This window comes from Lineus longissimus, chromosome 14, assembly GCF_910592395.1.
Source record: "Lineus longissimus chromosome 14, tnLinLong1.2, whole genome shotgun sequence".
In the NCBI taxonomy this organism is placed as follows: Eukaryota; Metazoa; Nemertea; class Pilidiophora; order Heteronemertea; family Lineidae; genus Lineus; species Lineus longissimus.
Genome location: NC_088321.1, coordinates 15773086 through 15791541, shown reverse-complemented (window position 1 = coordinate 15791541; position 18456 = coordinate 15773086). Strand labels below are relative to the sequence as shown.

Here is an 18456-nt window from a genome sequence, read left to right as displayed (position 1 = left end):
TCTGTTTCAGCCATAAATTACACAAATTTGATTGTTTGTATGGACAAGCAGATTTAATTCAATGAAACATTCCATGTTTGAAAATCGACGACCAACTTCTGTTATATACGTTGTCTCTACGTATAAGCTCCCGCCAGGTGGCCAGTGTGATCCTGTGATGTATGAGATTCATGGTTGAGTCACTCCAGCGATTCCTCGCAATCAAAAAAGGTCAAAAATGGTTTAACATAAAAAGCACTGTTTATTAAAAAGCCCATTTTGAGTTCATACATCTTGGACACTGTTTAGAACGAAATACATGGCGAAGTGCACACTAATTACAATATTATACAAGTTTGGAGTTCATGAATACACAAATGCTGCTTTTAAGATCTTTAAACGTCAGTTACCACCTTAAATTTGATTTCCTGTTTATGGTGATAATATATATTTCTTTACAGGACGTCCCAATATCAGTCTTGTAAACTTACCCATTCTTCTCGATGTCATTAACTAGGGCATGTAATCCTGTCACCGAATTGGAAGGTAAAGATACCACCAGTGTTACACAGAGCTAAAGGTTGGCTACACTCATCCTAGCGTTTACTTTGCTTTACCTCTTACCTCCCAGTGAAAAGAACCCAAGCCTAGTAAAACACATGGCCTATTGTCTTTAAACAAAGCCCTTGCAAAGTACATGTACATTGAAAGACCACTGTGACAATCTTTTCTACGACCTAAACTAGCTTCAGCGTCTTAATCAAGGCTTTATCAAATCGTATCAAAATGGGCGGACTGATATTTACACTTTTTTTATCTAAACTTGGCTTCACAAGTTTCATGTACGAAGCCTTGGTAGACCCAGTTCTTCCGAGAAATGACGAATTTGATTTCAAATTTCCGGGTATATGACGGTCTTCACCATGCATAAGCATCTTCTAGAATGCGACTTCTCAAATAGTTTCTTTATGTTATAAAATAGTCCTGAAGTTACTGCTCTTATCGTTATCAACTTATTATGACGTTTTTCGCAGTGATATTTCCAAACTAAAAGATCAACAATAAGTTTTTCCATAAAACACTTATATGCACAGTTAAAAGTAACAGTTGAAAACTAATTTAAATTGAAAAAGTCGACAAATTAATCATGGTAACGAATGGGTTACCATCGCAACCGATTACATGATTTCCATGATGTATGTACAAAACGTAGAACATTTCGCCATTGCACACAAAAAGGCGGATAATATACATAACTTTATACATCATACCAAGTAGAGAATAATCCCTCAATAGATGGATCCCTAAATATATACTTCATCATACTATAATATACACAATATTGAACAATTCTCCGGGAACCAAATTTCCATAAAGAAATCACCATATAGTATTCTGATATCTAAATGACGTTTTGAACGCCGCTGTACTAAACATGTAATATTCTTATAAAAAAAGCAATAAAATTCATTTCAAATGTCGCGATTAAACCCAAATTTGGAAGAAAAGCTACTTGTGCTGAGTATCACTGTCTAAACTTGTGTTTACCATCAGCGTACCTAGTTAATATAATCAAAGCTAATTATCAATCGTACTAGTTATCATTATCTAATCGTGTTTAATGTTTACAGCATCATCCTTATAGGTAGCAGCTACAGTCTTACTAGTTTTGAAATAATCTTTCAACTTATTTTATTTCAAAATATGCGAAACGCAAGCGTTACATATCGAATTTAAGCCGCTAAGTTGCTCTTATGCCAACAAATACAAAATGTACTTCATTTGTGCTGACTCAAAGTGCTGGATTTGTTATGCCAAGTATACTAGTCTACATTCAAAATGATATAAAACATACAAAATGATCCCACAGAAATACGTCTATATATATATACATTGATAAAATAATGTTTTGTCCATTTACAAGCCATCGTATGGGTTAGGGTTTTCTGAACAAGCCATGATCGGGGGGGGGGGGCAATCGGGGTTCGTTTTTTCAGCAACTAATTACCCCCTTCACTTCAGGTACATTCAAAAGCATTTGGCACTTAGGTTATCTGATCGACAGCCCTACTTTTGTATACATGTTCAATCTACGACTGGAACAACTCAATATATCCTTGCTCTCCCTTTTCGTTGACCCCGTCAACATACTCGCCAAGTTCCTCCAAATAGGACTCCTCGTACCTCGGAATGAAGACATTTATACACTTCTTTCCCTTCTTCCTCTGATGGAATTCGTCCAGTCTTTTCTCTTTCAAACAGTCTCCTAATTTTACCATCAAATCTTGGAATCTTTCAGCCAAATGCTCCTCGCGCCATTCTTCGGGAAACTTTTTCACCTCCATAACATAGAAGAGCAATGTTTTGTAAACAAATGGCGTCAGAGGTCCGAATTGCTTTGGTCGTCTGCAGCCTAGGTGTTTCATCAGACGTAAACATTGCCTGACGCAGCCTCGATCTGCATGCAGCAGCATGTCACGCTCCTCGTGTGCAAAGCCCTGTATCCATAGCAAAGGGGCCTGATCCGCCATATTGGAATGACTTGGGTGTGGCTTCGCCATCAACCTTCGGTGACCAACACTCATACCCAAATACATATGCATTTCGAATTCAGCAGAAGAAAACACTGGGCCGTTCCCGGTGAATTTCACAGCCTTGGCCTTATTAAACCCGATTGACGTAAAAGTGACCTTGAACTTCAACATGACGTCATCATCCCCCGTCGTCTGCTCAATTCCTTCAACCTTCGGGAAGTTTTCCTTGAAATTTTTCGTTTTTGCAACATGGTCTAATTTGCTATGAAGGTACTTTGAGACTTTTAAAGGCGCGAAGTAGGAGTTGCCATTTGGCCCATTTTCCATAAATTTATCTCTCGGGCCCTCGTCGTCCGAGGTTTTCTGAACAAGCCAGGACCCGGGGCATTCTGGGTTGGGTTCTACGGCAACTAAGGTCGTTTCGGAAGGCACCTGGAGAAGACAAACGAAATGATTACCCACTTTATTGACAAACAGTTGACTATGGTAACAATGCACATGTCGTTTTGGATGATGAGATCGATGCATTCTTAAGGTCTGAGCCATAAGCCATATCACGAGGAAGGTGTTTTCTGTATTGAACTGTGGAATACCGTACTTGGAGATCGAAATTGATGGTACATAGAGAAAACAGTACACCAAGAGATACTGTCAGCCTCCATATTTAGCGCTTTTGCCAGCGAGATGGTTCAACACCCAATTTAAAAGTGATATTAATGTATATTTAATGATTTAAATGATATGATATGATGAATTGGTCTAGATGTTATAATTTTCCAGACATGGACTATATCATGGAAACGTTATCATTGCTTTTCAGGAGCCATTTTTTAGATGAATTACTTCATTAACATTTTAACCCAAGTTTGAAATAAAGCTACTGTACTTGGGGATGGTAAAGATAATTTGAAGCGAAATTATGCATTCGAGTCATCTGCTGTGTTAATGCATAGTCGATTTCATTTGCTGTTTGCATGCCAATGACTATTTTCATGAATTCGCCTTTTTTATACCTGGATGTTTAGCAGGAAATCACACTCGGTTTCGTCGCCGATCTGAAGGCCCTCAGCAGCTGTACCTAAAACAGAGGAGAAATATAGTGAAGGTTTGGATCTTGAATCTTCATTTTGGAATATTTACCGGAGACCCAGGGGTAAACAACCTACGCTGTCGAAGAGAGTCGCCCTCTCTGTCACATAAGTGTACAGGGACTGACCGGTAATCAAACCCTGCATGTCAAGGGATGCAGACGCTGATGTTACCACTGACAGCTCGTGGTCCTATCTACTTTGAAGATACCGACATCGCCCCTAACAAACGTCCTTTGGCAAAAGTCACGGTTGCAGAAGCATCATTCAGAATTTGATCAGTGAAACATCATTTACTGAAAATTTCATTATGTTGCACACTTCACGGGATAGAAGAGTCACGAATAGACCTAATCATGCCCTGCGGGCAAGTCACACAATTAGAGCCTGGTTCCTACGGGTATGCTGATAAATGATGGCAGAGATGCGACAACAGGAGAAGAGGAATTAGGAGCGCGGATGTGAGGTCGTCAAGGAGACAATTGATGAATGATGCGAGAGTTTTGACAATATGCTTGCGTGATTACTCGTTACTGAGCAGGCTAGCAATGCCCTGAGCTAAAAAATAGCATGGCGATTCGAAATAGCATGTTGTGGTTTTAAAGGGGGTATGAGCAAATGCAACTACACAAAAAAGACATTGCAGTTGCCCCACAAAACTTTGCGGGTGTGCAAGACTTAGAAGCATGCCCAATCACATGGTGTCTGAATAAACCACTGCACCATCTTGTTATATCTGCAATGCATATCTTGAGGCCTGTCGCCAGTCAGACGGTGATCTAGCGTGCACTGCAATCGTTTGATATCTTTCTGCGATTATCATGATTCTGAATCAGCACTCAGAAGACTTATTATCCATGGAGAAGAAAAGTGCGTTTTCGCGTGCCATACTTCGGTTGTCCACTAATTGGGGCCACCGGCTCAGTCTTTGGCTGAGGCCCAAAGTCTGAGAATCCCTCACTGGACCACTTGAATGGAATCTTTTGCCTGCCCTAGCACACCCCAGGTAAGGAATCACGGATTTACGAGTACATGTTCCCCAATTTAGTCTACTTTTGATTGGTTGAATACAATTTGATGACAATAACCCACATCAAGCAAATTCACCCAAGTGTTAACACAATCACCAATAACAACAACGAGGCAGACAACTGTTTGAACACCGGCAGTTAGTGTTTGCATACGGGCACTTCATTTCCCAGAGATCAATAGTGCAAATGCAAGCTCCAGACATGGGTACTGCTGGCCATCCATTTGAGGATAGTGATCACGTGCCGTTACTGTGTTTGGAGAATTGGTCAACATCTTCGAGGAGACGTATTTTTGTTTGCAGACAACTTTTGATAATAGCTCATGGTAAACTAAAGGCATTGATTCGCTTTTGACATTGTAATGCATTGTCATAGCGAATGCGTTTAGTAATTGCCATCTAGTAATCAATATGTTCGGAGAAACGTACTTCGAATGGTAAAAGAGGTTACAACTAAGCGCCGACTTAATCTCTTAACGCCAACGCAGCCCCCACTAGGAAATTTATTTTCGCTAATTTTGTGTTTGTTTGCTTGCGAGCACGATAGACTCACGCATAAGTCAAACTTTCTATCGTTTCTATTGTCTCTGTAGAGATTGAACGATGTCGTGGCCGATGTAGGATGTGTAGTTTCCTTGGAGACCAATTTTCAAGTCTTAAGCCAAGACCAGTAACCAATGGAGGACGTCGTTTATTCACCTCGAGTCTATGAGTAGGATGGTAGCAAACTGAGAAAGTCCGCACTTAGCGAGGGTTGTCATTACCATTGGCGAGGCTTGGAGTGTGGGACCAAGGCCTCATCGCTACCTGAACCTCATCGCAATAAAAGGAGCAGCCTTGCTAATGTTCCAATGCTCAGTTGATGCTTAAAACGACAAACGCTAGATGTAAGTTTCTGCCAAAGGATTAAGACGAAAGGCCCTTGCCTCGAGCGTAGGAAAGGATCTTTGAAATGCCAAAGTGACATGGCAAGTTAACAATTAAAGATGTTTCTCGCCCGAATCTTTTCACGAAAACGGGGTGGGGAGGATTGCTCTGTTTTATTGATGGAGGATGTCGGAATGGCCACATTTCACTCACGGCACTTGTGTTTTTCAGGATGAGAAATCCGCTGTTCAGCTTCATAAGTAACACCCTTCCTCACATCTGCACATCATGGGCCACCTCAGACCTTATAACAAACACCTTGGGGGGGGGCATTATCGCATTTCCAACGTTAAGGGGAGTTGTCCATTTCAGGTACAGAATTTCGCTAGTAGAGTGTACAGCATCCCGTCAGCATAAATAAATCAGTAACATCCTCCCTAATATCATGCACATCATAAATAAGCCATCATCTCGAACCCAACGCAAGCATCCTGGGACGACTATTATCAAGCTAGCTCAGTAAGACATGAAAGCGAGTGTAATGGAGCAAAAGGGCCCCTTGGGTTTCGCTCGTCTCGTAATGTATCGCGAGATTCCGCGTAATTCACGTTACTGTGATTTGTGATCAAATCCCTCAGGAGAATTGGAACGCCCATCATCCATGAACTGTCGGGTATTCATTGGATGTTATGACCTTTCGAAGAGCAATACTCCTTACTCCTGATCATCGTATTCGTCTTCTGTGGACTGTAAACATTATACTTTGTACTTTTCTCCTGCATCGCTTCGCGAGAGGACTTATTTCCCAGGGACCGGAGTATTCCTCACAGAATACAAGATGGGCAGCTTTGCCTGCCACAACCGTTAATTGCAAATTGGGGTCAACGACGAAGTGATACCGCCTTCGGCCTCGAGCCAGAGGCCTAAGGACGAGTCAATCAGAAGCTACTGTCCCTCTTCGATAGAATCTTAAGCTTACACTGGTATAGACACCAGGTAAAAGGAACCTCCATTTTAAGGAAAGATCTGGAAACTTCTGCGCCAAAATATTCAAAACAAAATGGCTACCACCTTAACAGGGCCTTGGATCTTACCTATTGGTTCCGGGTCGAGGAAGATCAATTCAGGAATGTGGCCCTGGAGATGGAGCCGGAAGTAATCACCGATATGTTTGGCCAAATCTGTGACGTCATGAGGGGGTTCACCGGAAGTGCCTATCTTGTCCTTCAGCGTTTTCTGTAGTACTGTAGTTAGGTACTCCATTGCTAAAAGTACAAGAATGAAACGAAAACGATAAACCATGGTTAAGACAAGTTTTTGAAGAAAGAAGAATAATGCCTTAAAACGCATCAATTTGCAGGTAGAATGCAACTAAAGCGTAAAAACGCAAAATAAAATAGTTAGTCTAGGCAGGAATCTCATAGAAACACAAAGTCCATCTATGGCGGAGTCATCACTAAACCATTGATACAACTTCTGACAAAATGTTATGATGTTCTTCACCTTTCGTTGGCCTCTTTGCACTTCACTCCATGTCGTAAAATCCCGATCAACGTGGCAGGTACTAAAATGACCGAGGTCACTGGCAAGAAGGTAGAAGTAGCTTGCGCGGTATTTCAAACGCTCAAGAAAGAGACAATACTCAACAGCTGGGAACGAAAGTTTGATTTCACAATATGACCTGTTTCAGTTTGGTAGGATATCGCCAGTACACCCAGTACAAAGTTACAGAGGACCACTACGATGTTTACATTTGGTAGGACATCACCAGTACACCCAGTACAAAGTTACAGAGGACCACTACGATGTTTACATTTGGTAGGACATCACCAGAACACCCAGTACAAAGTTACAGAGGACAACTACGATGTTTACATTTGGTAGGACATCACCAGTACACCCAGTACAAAGTAACAGAGGACCACTACGATGTTTACATTTGGTAGGACATCACCAGTACACCCAGTACAAAGTTACAGAGGACCACTACGATGTTTACATTTGGTAGGACATCACCAGTACACCCAGTACAAAGTTACAGAGGACCACTACGATGTTTACATTTGGTAGGACATCACCAGTACACCCAGTACAAAGTTACAGAGGACCACTACGATGTTTACATTCGGTAGGACATCACCAGTACACCCAGTACAAAGTTACAGAGGACCACTACGATGTTTACATTTGGTAGGACATCACCAGTACACCCAGTACAAAGTTACAGAGGACAACTACGATGTTTACATTTGGTAGGACATCACCAGTACACCCAGTACAAAGTTACAGAGGACCACTACGATGTTTACATTTGGTAGGACATCACCAGTACACCCAGTACAAAGTTACAGAGGACAACTACGATGTTTACATTTGGTAGGACATCACCAGTACACCCAGTACAAAGTTACAGAGGACCACTACGATGTTTACATTTGGTAGGACATCACCAGTACACCCAGTACAAAGTTACAGAGGACCACTACGATGTTTACATTTGGTAGGACATCACCAGTACACCCAGTACAAAGTTACAGAGGACCACTACGATGTTTACATTTGGTAGGACATCACCAGTACACCCAGTACAAAGTTACAGAGGACCACTACGATGTATCATAAAAGCAGCTCTACCTGTTATCACAAATGATGATACTTTGCACTCAAAAAGTTAAAAACAGTTTACTCGTATATGAATAATATAATTAGAACAAGTCGTAGCCATTTCGAAAATTGCCTCATTTGTGTTATTTGTGGTTATGATGCGCTGCCTTGTATTCAATTACAAGAGAAGTGCTATGTAATCTAATGGGAAATGTGTCAGAGGGTGTATGTTGGAAATGACATTGGTGTCTGATTAATATCAGCTGGAAGTTAATTTTCGAAATGTAGACTGGGGTATTCGCTCGTAAGAGATAGTACACATACATGCCATTCTCTTGTAGACCAATCTGGAACTCTAAACCACCTTCAGCAAAACAAACGAGGCAAATGACTTGCTATGATCTTATGACAAACGCGATATATCTATTCCAAGGATCAACACTGTCGTTCAATTTGTCCATATCAGTCAGAGTCTGAGTCATCTGAAGTGATGTCATTTTGTATTCACAGCCTTGCCAGCCTTTCCTTGCCTCTTCAACCAAAGACATTGCAGTTCTACTCCGAAGGCAAAGAGGAAAGAGAGGGTTACGTGCGCCGAGGAGTAGAGCGCTTACTCATGTTCCTTTCAAGAGGATGTCCCTTAGTCATTCTGCCAACACCAAAGACCCCTGCTCCTTCTCGTATCGGTATTCAGATTTTAGTAGACTTAGCTGCTTACGGCGACAACAAAGGCAATAGCTATGCTTGCACAGGTTGGATGGGTTCCAATGTAAGTGTGGTAAGAGGTGTACAGTGGATATGTCATACGTACTGTCGCTTCAAGCTACAAGCAGGACAACGTTAGGCACCGAGACACAAGCAGTGTGACTGCCAGCATTTCCTGACAGCTCAACAAAAATGTCAAGCACAACCTCAACTGATGGAGAGACGGAGAGACAAACGGAGAAGCACTTTCCTTCCTCGATCGAGAACATTCCTTAAGTACTACTGCCAATAACAAAGGCACCCAGTTGCTTTCCGATATTGGAATTCTGAAGCCAGGGTAAAGAACTGCACCCAATAGCGTGTTTGCAAAAGGTTGGGTGAATACCGAAAGTCTGGATGTAGTGATTGTGTATGGGGTATCAGAATGTGGTGGTTTGTTTTGTTGTGTGTGCAAAGTGACAACAGACAGCTCGAAGAAGAGTTCCCCTCCACCTCCCAGTCAAATCTAATGGAGATAAGACTGAGTGGTCCCAGTACGGATGTCTTCGATGAGGAGAGAACAGTGGTATCAGATACGGAAGTGAAGCCATACCAAAACCTAGGCAAACACCATTGATCTGTGAAGCCAGACTTGTGGTGAAATTGAAGCAGCTAGTGTCAACACGACTGTTTGATATCGCTGCATGCACATGGCTGAATTCATTCACACGCTAATGAACCGACCGGCGATACTGTTTCCAATAGATTCCAATATTTTCCCAAGTTTGGAACATATTGGAATTTTGTGGAACTTGAGATACGAGTACTCGTTTGACATCAAAACAGGATTGGTTTCAAATATCATCTTTTCTCATCCTCGCAATTTCAGTATTTTCATTATCGCTAACTGGGCACCATACTGAGGGCTCGGTGATCACCTTCACGCAAAATGCACTGTTTATGTTTGCTATAGATCATGGGTTTAGTTGTTTCAATGGTGGCAAAAAAATGGACAGAAACTTATAAAAGGGGACACTACACCTTTCACTATTTTTGCATTGGAATAGAAATGATACACGATGTGCTTCGTTGGATGTCGCATGTGCCTGAGAATATGATTCATCGCCCCTCCTTTCAGAGACAGAGTCAGATGCTTTGAAGGCTACTTCCGTACCTGATTGCGTCTATGTCCGTTACTAGATACTCCAGGATCGTGGATGGAGGTTCGCCAGACGTTGTGTTTGTTTCGAAACCTTTCCACCGGCGTTGCTTAACTTGGCTGCCAGGGCCGTGCACCTCAACCACACCTCAAAAAAGGAAATTCTTCCACAAAGAGTATAGTTCCGGTTCGACGTCGCTTTATACATTTTGGAATATAAAAACATCCGCGACTTGACAGTGCACCGACCAGTAGTTGTTCGATATCAATTTCTGTAGTGTGACAAAATACGCCATATGGTTGATTGCCTACAACCAATTTAGTCCCGACCATAGAGAAGTTGATAGTACTCGTCCATCTGCATCACAGTACACATTAATCAGGCAGGAAATGTCGGAATATGATATTTATAGGAGATGAAAACGTAGTCACCATTAGGCTAGCTGAAACTCATTGGCATTAATGGATTCGGGCTGTCTCTTAAATGTTCATTGAGCAACAGGACGATGGCAAGTTCATTTTGTTATTGTGTCCCTCACCTCGTAGCTAAAAGAATTAGGCCGAGCCCAGCACGGTCTATTGTCTATAAACAACGCCTGCTCGCACCTAGGCCTAAATTCCAATGGTTTTACTGTCTCATCAAAGGGTTACAAGGGAAATCTTGATAATATCGACCCCACGAAACGACTTTCATGGAGGTCGATAAACTGAACCGGCAAATGCATTATACCTGTCTGGTTCGCTACGAATGAGGCAATGAAAAGGCAATCAGCAGGATGCTATGTCAGGTCAGGTCAGGCAATGGTGTAGCATACTTGTAGTCAATTTCAAGCGGTCACATGTGGAAGTTACAGATTATAAAACAATGTCTGTCATGGAACTTGCAACAGCTGGTAAATCAGACATGGATTATCACCAGATATGGCAGATCTGAATATTTTATTACGAGCAGAGTATGTCCGGTGAGAATGAAACGCCTCGGGCCAGCAGATGATCCGTTGTGGCATACATTTAGGCTTCTGGTCTCGCGGAAACCATGACCAAGGAGCATGTAGATGCGGCATGAATCAATCCAGCCAATGCAGGAGTCTGCCGGCTACCACAGCAAGAATAATTATAATGTTGAGTTCTTATATAGCGCATTTCCATGGTTTCTCACCATGCTCGATGCGCTCAGTTTCGGGACCATTTAGAGCAGCCTTCTGTGTGTAGCCTACTCCTACACCAACCGAGAAATGACCAGGGTAGCCTATAACCAGATATGGGGAGTGGCACGTAGGCCTGGGACACATCCTGGGAAGATTGAACATCGTCCTTCTCTCTCTTGAACCATGGGCATGATCGGATAGGAGAGGATAGTTGAGAAGCACGAATAGATGAGACATGCACGCCTTGCAAAACAAAAGCGAGAGTCCGTCCAGCAGTACGCTGTAGAGGCAAACATGAATGGACGACCAGAAGACCGGGAAGCCGTCAGAAATAGGCGTGTCTCGGGCCACAGCAGAGACAATTAATGAGCATCGCACGAACATGCATACTATCACAGCTTACCTAATGTACATCCGTGGAGATATAATCCACTGATGAAAGTATCCACTACTCCTAAACAAAGAAATACACCCGACAAGCGCTGCAGACGATATAAAATTCCACACCAGACGATTTATTATCAATGACGTAAGCGGTATTGATTTTTGTTTTGAGTTGTTTCTGATGTATGGGATATGGTACTGGGTGCTTCAAAATGGCCGGGGCGATCGAGGTTCCAGGTTAAGCGTCATGGTGACGACTAAAATGCAGGAGACTGATAAGTCTGTTATGCGTCAAGCTGGATGTGCAGTAAAGTTTCTGGCCAAATTTGAAATAGCAGTCTTGACCGACGGCCCTTGATTGTCACTGGGCCTGATCATCGAAAACTGCTTTCATGTACAACTACGTATACGTACTCCTCTCATCATAAGTGTGGCGGGAGGGGAGAGATTTTTCACTCTCGTTGGGGGCGGGGTATTTTCTCAGTGGTTCTGCACTATGTTTGACCTTCTCAGCGCAAGTGAGATTCCTTAAATCGTGCCGTTTAGAGCCTGATTGGTAAAAAAAACAAGACGGTCAGATTTGCATATGACCGATTGACTTGATCTAAAAATACATAGTCGCCAACATAATCGGACTTGTTAAAATCGTGTTCTTAGACCTACTTGAATAAGTTTTCAAGTATATACATGTAGTAGAAAGAAGGTTTAATGGTGCTAGGTCGGCAAAAAAACATTAAACTTGTCATCTATACCCTTATCATAAGAACAGTCAGACTTAGTTTTTCGTAAAGCGGCCCAAAAAGGGTGTACATTTACTTCTGAAAGGGCGTGTACAAATAGTGCATCGCTTGGCTCGTGCATGCGAGAGCGCGGAAACCGTACCACTCCGTGATGAGGCCCCACTGAATATTCTCAGCTGGGAAATAAGCGTATTAGATGGAGAGGCTGTTCACTATCCATCATATCGACACATTCTTGAACTATTACACTGACATAAACAAACATCCCCATTCCAACTTGACCCGTCATTCACCGACTTGTGTTTGCTTTACTGTTAACTGATTATAGATTCAACATACATGTTCAATGAGTTGAAGTAGGCCTACTCATGTGTCTAGTTCTGCATCGACCAGACCCAACGTGCAAAATACAATACCATGCATACGGCGAAGAAATTGGGCGAATCATTGTTCCGCCATTCAACATGGCTGACCGTGAAAACACCCCCTATGATCAGGGAGTGACATTAAACATAAAAAACTTGATTGTATCATGTGAAAATACCATATCAAGCTCCTCAAGCATGCCATGGTACGGTCAGGTACCAACATATAGAAAGAATGATGTCATTAGAGAGCCATCATTGAAATCTTTTAAAAGTATGGTCATATCGATACCCGCGGTTTTCAGCCTTTTTTCTTAACATTTTGGACAATTCTCTCACTTGCATCAGAGTTTCAAGGGTTAGGATTAGCACTAAATTAGTTCCAATTGTGTGGGTCGCTCTTGTGAATGAGGTATTGATTGGCGCTATTGACTTATTCATAAGATAGGGATATCGACTTCATGATCAATGAGCCTGAGAGAAACTCTCTGTAGGGTCGTAAATGATAGATGAAGAATCAATAATCCAAAGGCACCTGACCCTGAGGAGTGTTTTGGCTCAATTTTGCAATTCACGAAACGTTGTTTTAAAAAAAATCAACATACAATGTATTTCGTTTGGAAAATAACCAAATCGATCAACCTTTCTGACCACAAAATATGTCTAAGGGCGATTTTCAATTTTCACGAATCGAAGGTATTCGCGATACACGCGCGAAAAAACCCTGTGAAAATTTGGTGTTTTCATACACTGGCTTGGGAAGAATGGGTAAGCCAAAAATACATTATCTCAGTGACCCAGTTTGATAGAAAGCACTTCAACGATATGAAAATGATGCATATCTCGATAAAATAAAAAAGCCATCAATGGCATATCATACAACACATACATTTTACATGTGCCACAGCATGATTATGTTATAGCTTAGCGTTTCAATTTGCTTCCCAGTTGTAATTTTTTTATTTAAATCATAGTGCTTGGGAAAGTATATCATTGGAAATTCTAACATAAATCGTCTTTTATGAGAAGACTGATAAAACCAATCGATAAAAATCTGATGAGGTTTTTTCTGACAACATTATGAAAATGATTGACAAAGTTGGTGATCAATTCCAATACATGAATATTCCGTCACCTCTCAAATTAGGTCAATATCGAATATCGTAAATAACAAAGCATTGTCCACTTAAAAGCATAATTATTTAATTGAGATATGGATTATCCACGACAGCGTCGCCCTCTTTTCTCACTCAATGTTTTGATTAACTCAAAGTCAGGCAAATTCTGTATTGATTGATACTGCGACCATCTGTCAATAACATGACAAAAGTTACCGACGAAACAATACTTTTAAGATATCAATATAATACCGAGTACAGTGTTTTGTGCCATTATTATTATATTGCATTACACTCTGCACTGTCAGTACGTGGGTGCCTGGATGCTGCTGGCTCGACTGCATATCATTTTGCATAACTGTGATGATTATCTTTAGTGTACATCTAATTTCATAGTCCGGCCAACGGATCGTTACTGAATTACAGGAAGGGAGAGATATATCTCATTAATGTGTCCTGGCCGACCTAAATATGAACAAAGATGCTCACAGATTCTTCTCTCCTTGTCAACAGTGTACACGCTCTTAAAGAGTTCACGTGAAGCTATTGTACACACACATGAAGCATGCCTTTAATAAAATCCTCCATCTCAATGCATAGGCCTTATCTAGATCGGAATTTGATAGGCTCGTGCCTTTGCCGAGCCGAACCACAAAACATTTTTTGTACGGTCTGTTAGATATCATCATATTGAATGAAATGATCTTTAGGCTCTGCAAGTAGTACTTTAGATGTAGTAATGCGTATATATGATAGCTACTCGTGCTCATCTTAGCAATAGATAGTTTGATCAGATAGATAGGCGGAAGAGCAAAAAAGATATCATACGCAAGTTCAAAACGTGTCTTGTCCTACCTGGACTAGACATAGACATTCATGACAGGTAGGCCTAAAAACGACACTTCTCCGACTTGTCGAAACCTTGCGTTCCAAGCAAGTTGTATGGAAACTACAATGATCTACGCCATGGGAATACTTACCGACGATATACTGTACCCTGTTCTTCTTATATAATCCACTGCTCCAGCTGACAAAATGGCAAATTAACGCAAAATTTCACGAAAATTTCATTAAGTCGTCCAAGGCACTCAGACTAGATCGCGTGGCCTAGTTTAAATGTGATGTATAGTATTTCAATAGCACATATATCTGTAGGCCTATTGTCCCCAATACAGAGTTTCATACCGCGTTGTTTACAAAGTTTCCATCGAGTTTAATCGAATCAAAATCAAGAACACTTGACGGCCGATGCATTCCAGGTCATCGCTGGGGAGTTTCATATATCTTACACAACGAATCTAGGTAATAAAGGTACAGGAAAAGAGGGACAGGAAATAAAAGTAAAAAAAGGTACTGGAAAAATAGGTACACAAAATGGCATGAATAGGTAAAAAAGGTAAAAAAGGTACACAGTTTTTTTTTAATACTTCTACCCCCAGAATTTCTACCCCCTTCTGCTAAATTGATGCGTCCTCATGATGGCGTACACCGCAGCCGGAGCTACAGTGACGACAGCAGCCAAATGGAAAACTTCTGACAACGAAAATTAGTCAACCCCTAGGTGATGTCTCACATCGAACCAATTACGTATTGGGGAAACTAATGCATATTCACATAAGAATATATCAATATGATTCACTGGGACTATCCAAAGTGTTCAATATATCACTAAGAATTCACCAGATAAACTTTGCATGTTCAAGAAAACTGGCCAGAATACAACAGAAAATTCGGAAATTCTAAATGTACAGGCTGGGTGTTCAAAACCATGTTGGATTTAACGGAGTCGTCAAGTGAAAATTTCAATGGGGTTTAACTGAAAGAGATAACGTAACCGTTAGGGATAACGTGACTTCAGTGATTTTGAACCACCGGGCCCAACCCTGTAAACTACAAGCCTACCACACGTACCCGATGAGCGACTCCACAACGTGTGTACGGCTTGCCCTCATTGAATACATGTATAAAGTTGAATCATATTCTATTGTGGTCAGAGTGCAGAGGCGGTTTATTTGTAATCCTGACAATACCATGAGTCAGTATTACACAATGACATGAGAGATAATTTCCCAATGAACTCGCAATGCCATCTGTCGTCCAAACGGTAAACAAAACGTTTGGCCGAAGTATATTGAAACGACGAATCTGAAAATCTGACTCGTTTGATCCGACGGAATATTCAATGGGAATTCACCATTTGTGTGGGGTGTTTCTGATTAAACTTCACATCATATCACGAAAATGATATCATTTCTGAAGATACTAATATAGAGTGGAATCCACTCAAGTCCACATAAAAATACTTTGATGACATTCACCTAAAAAGGACGACCACGTTAATGCTATTCCGGTAAAAATCCTCAGAAAAAAGCTGTGCATTTTGATATTTTGATTTTGATTTTTGATTTCGTTTGGTTTCTTTGAAATAGCATGGGCCATCTGAAAAACCTCCAAATTAAAATGTTTGAATTTGAGTATCAGATTGGAAATAAAATACTTCGGCGTCATTTTCGTTTTCATCTTTTGAATTATCAAATAGCACGGTGGCTGGGAAAGGACATCACATAATTTTTTTTTCAGCATGAAAATGTCTTTTTCAGGAAATATCTCGATCGATGGACTTATTATCTCGATCGATGGACTTATTATCTCGATCGATGGACTTATTATCTCGATCGATGGACTTATTATCTCGATCGATGGACTTATTATCTCGATCGATGGACTTATTATCTCGATCGATGGACTTATTATCTCGATCGATGGACTTATTATCTCGATCGATGGACTTATTATCTCGATCGATGGACTTATTATCTCCATCGATGGACTTATTATCTCGATCGATGGACTTATTATCTCGATCGATGGACTTATTATCTCCATCGATGGACTTATTATCTCCATCGATGGACTTATTATCTCCATCGATGGACTTATTATCTCCATCGATGGACTTATTATCTCGATCGATGGACTTATTATCTCGATCGATGGACTTATTATCTCCATCGTTGGACTTATTATCTCCATCGATGGACTTATTATCTCCATCGATGGACTTATTATCTCGATCGATGGACTTATTATCTCGATCGATGGACTTATTATCTCGAGCGATCGAGTTATCTATCTCGATCATTGAGATAACAAGGCAAATGATTGTACAATGATGCTGAACTCTTGCCTGCACTTGGCTGCAGGCCCAGTGACAGGATCTGACAAACCAGGCCTAATTAAAACACCGATAAGAAGGCTATCACAACAACTTTGTAAAATCTTATCACAATATGATTAGACTAGAGTATGTATAGACATGCCTTGTATCAGTCTATAGAAGTAAGATGATACTTCACTGTTGTACACCCTCCTGGATCGTTTGGAGCAGTTTCTTGTATTTTGTTTCATAACCTGGGCCATCATCAAGGTAGGGATTTTACATGTACTTTCTTTTAAATATATTGTAATGTTTTTGTGAATTGTTTTAGCAACCAGCGTAATACGGGAATGTCGTTAAACTGCTTCGGTTATCTTCGCTATATACATGTATGCGTTAATGTATATATACTAAGAAACGCTCTCTACCTGTATTCACGTGAATCCCTCGTTCTAGTCTCACACCTTTAGTTCCCCATGGTTTAGATCTTTATTAAACCTTAGGTGTGACAGTTTTAAATATCCTAAAGGTGCCCCGGGGGCAGGGTGAAATGATTATACAGTGCATGTATTATTAGCTTCTAAACTCTGAGGCATTGAAGGTCATCCTGCTCTCTAGAAATATACCCTAATAAGTCGCCACACAATATAGGGAAGGACACTTTGTCAGAGGGGAGTTGGGGGCGCTCGGGGGGGGGGGGGGGGGATTCAGCCTATTTCTTTCCAAAATCCGCGCATTAATTATCAGGTATTTTGTTTAGGTAGAGAGAAAGCCCAATATGATACTTCGCCTACAGACAAGGGAGTTCTTCCTGCTGCTCGTCCTATTGGCGGCACCGTTCACCAACGCCAATCGTCCCCAGGACACAGCAGTATCGCAACAGCAACTCAAAAGGACGTTAGAAGCTTTACGAAAATTCCTCCAGCGCCGCCAAGCGGCGGCAAGTGAAGAGTTGCCCAACTTGATGACGCCAGACGTCTCCCTGAGGAAATTAATGGCGCCGGGTTTCCGATCAGGCCATTGGAGCTACAAGCCAGGTCGCTCAAGGAAATCACGACAAGACCTACAGGCCTTGCTGGATTCGTTAAACTCATATAAGCATATAGTTGGAAAGAGATGGATTACGCAATAAAATACATTCTCGAAATTTCGCCAGGTCGAACTGTTAAAGCAATAGTTGTCATAGCGTAACTTCCCTGGCAAAAGTGTTGCGTTCAAATGCACCTGGTATTTCAATCGTTTACATCCGTAATTATACCATAATTCCGCGAAACGCTTTGAAAAATGTTTCAAGAAATTATTGTCGTTATCTCTCATTTAAGTATAATTTGGCCTCACAGTGTGTCACTCTACAACGTTTTAATACATTCAATGTCATTCAATACATTTATACATTCAATTTCAATACATAAACGAGGTAATATTCAAAACGAGGTTTGAATAAAGTGGCGATATTCAGGTCAAGGTCACATTCGAAACGAGGTTAAAAATTGATTTGTTTGCATATATTCAAAACGAGGTTTTTAAATGCCCTTGTTCAAGCAGAGTGACATTCAAAATGAAACGGTCCAGGGACGATGTGCTCACCACCTTATTTGA

General features: G+C 41.1%; 1 protein-coding gene and 1 long non-coding RNA gene across 3 annotated transcripts; one reads left to right on the top strand and one right to left on the bottom strand.

Moving 5' to 3' along the window:
• Positions 1-227: 227 nt before the first annotated feature.
• LOC135498990 (uncharacterized) lies at positions 228-14818 on the bottom strand. 2 transcript variants are annotated; one of them, XM_064789581.1, is made up of 4 exons: positions 14681-14818; positions 6593-6763; positions 3527-3591; positions 228-2945 (listed from the first exon to the last, which is right to left on the bottom strand). In XM_064789581.1, exons 2-4 carry the CDS (start codon positions 6759-6761, stop codon positions 2070-2072), a joined length of 1110 nt encoding a protein of 369 aa, XP_064645651.1. In that variant the 5' UTR covers positions 6762-6763; positions 14681-14818; the 3' UTR covers positions 228-2069. The 2 variants fall into 2 exon arrangements, with proteins under 2 accessions (XP_064645651.1, XP_064645652.1); XM_064789582.1 differs by lacking the exon at positions 14681-14818 and adding an exon at positions 11497-11634.
• Positions 14819-17003: 2185 nt separating this feature from the next.
• LOC135499011 (uncharacterized) lies at positions 17004-18142 on the top strand. The gene is made up of 2 exons (XR_010449206.1): positions 17004-17127; positions 17618-18142. It is a non-coding gene; the product is annotated as an uncharacterized LOC135499011 (long non-coding RNA).
• Positions 18143-18456: the final 314 nt, after the last annotated feature.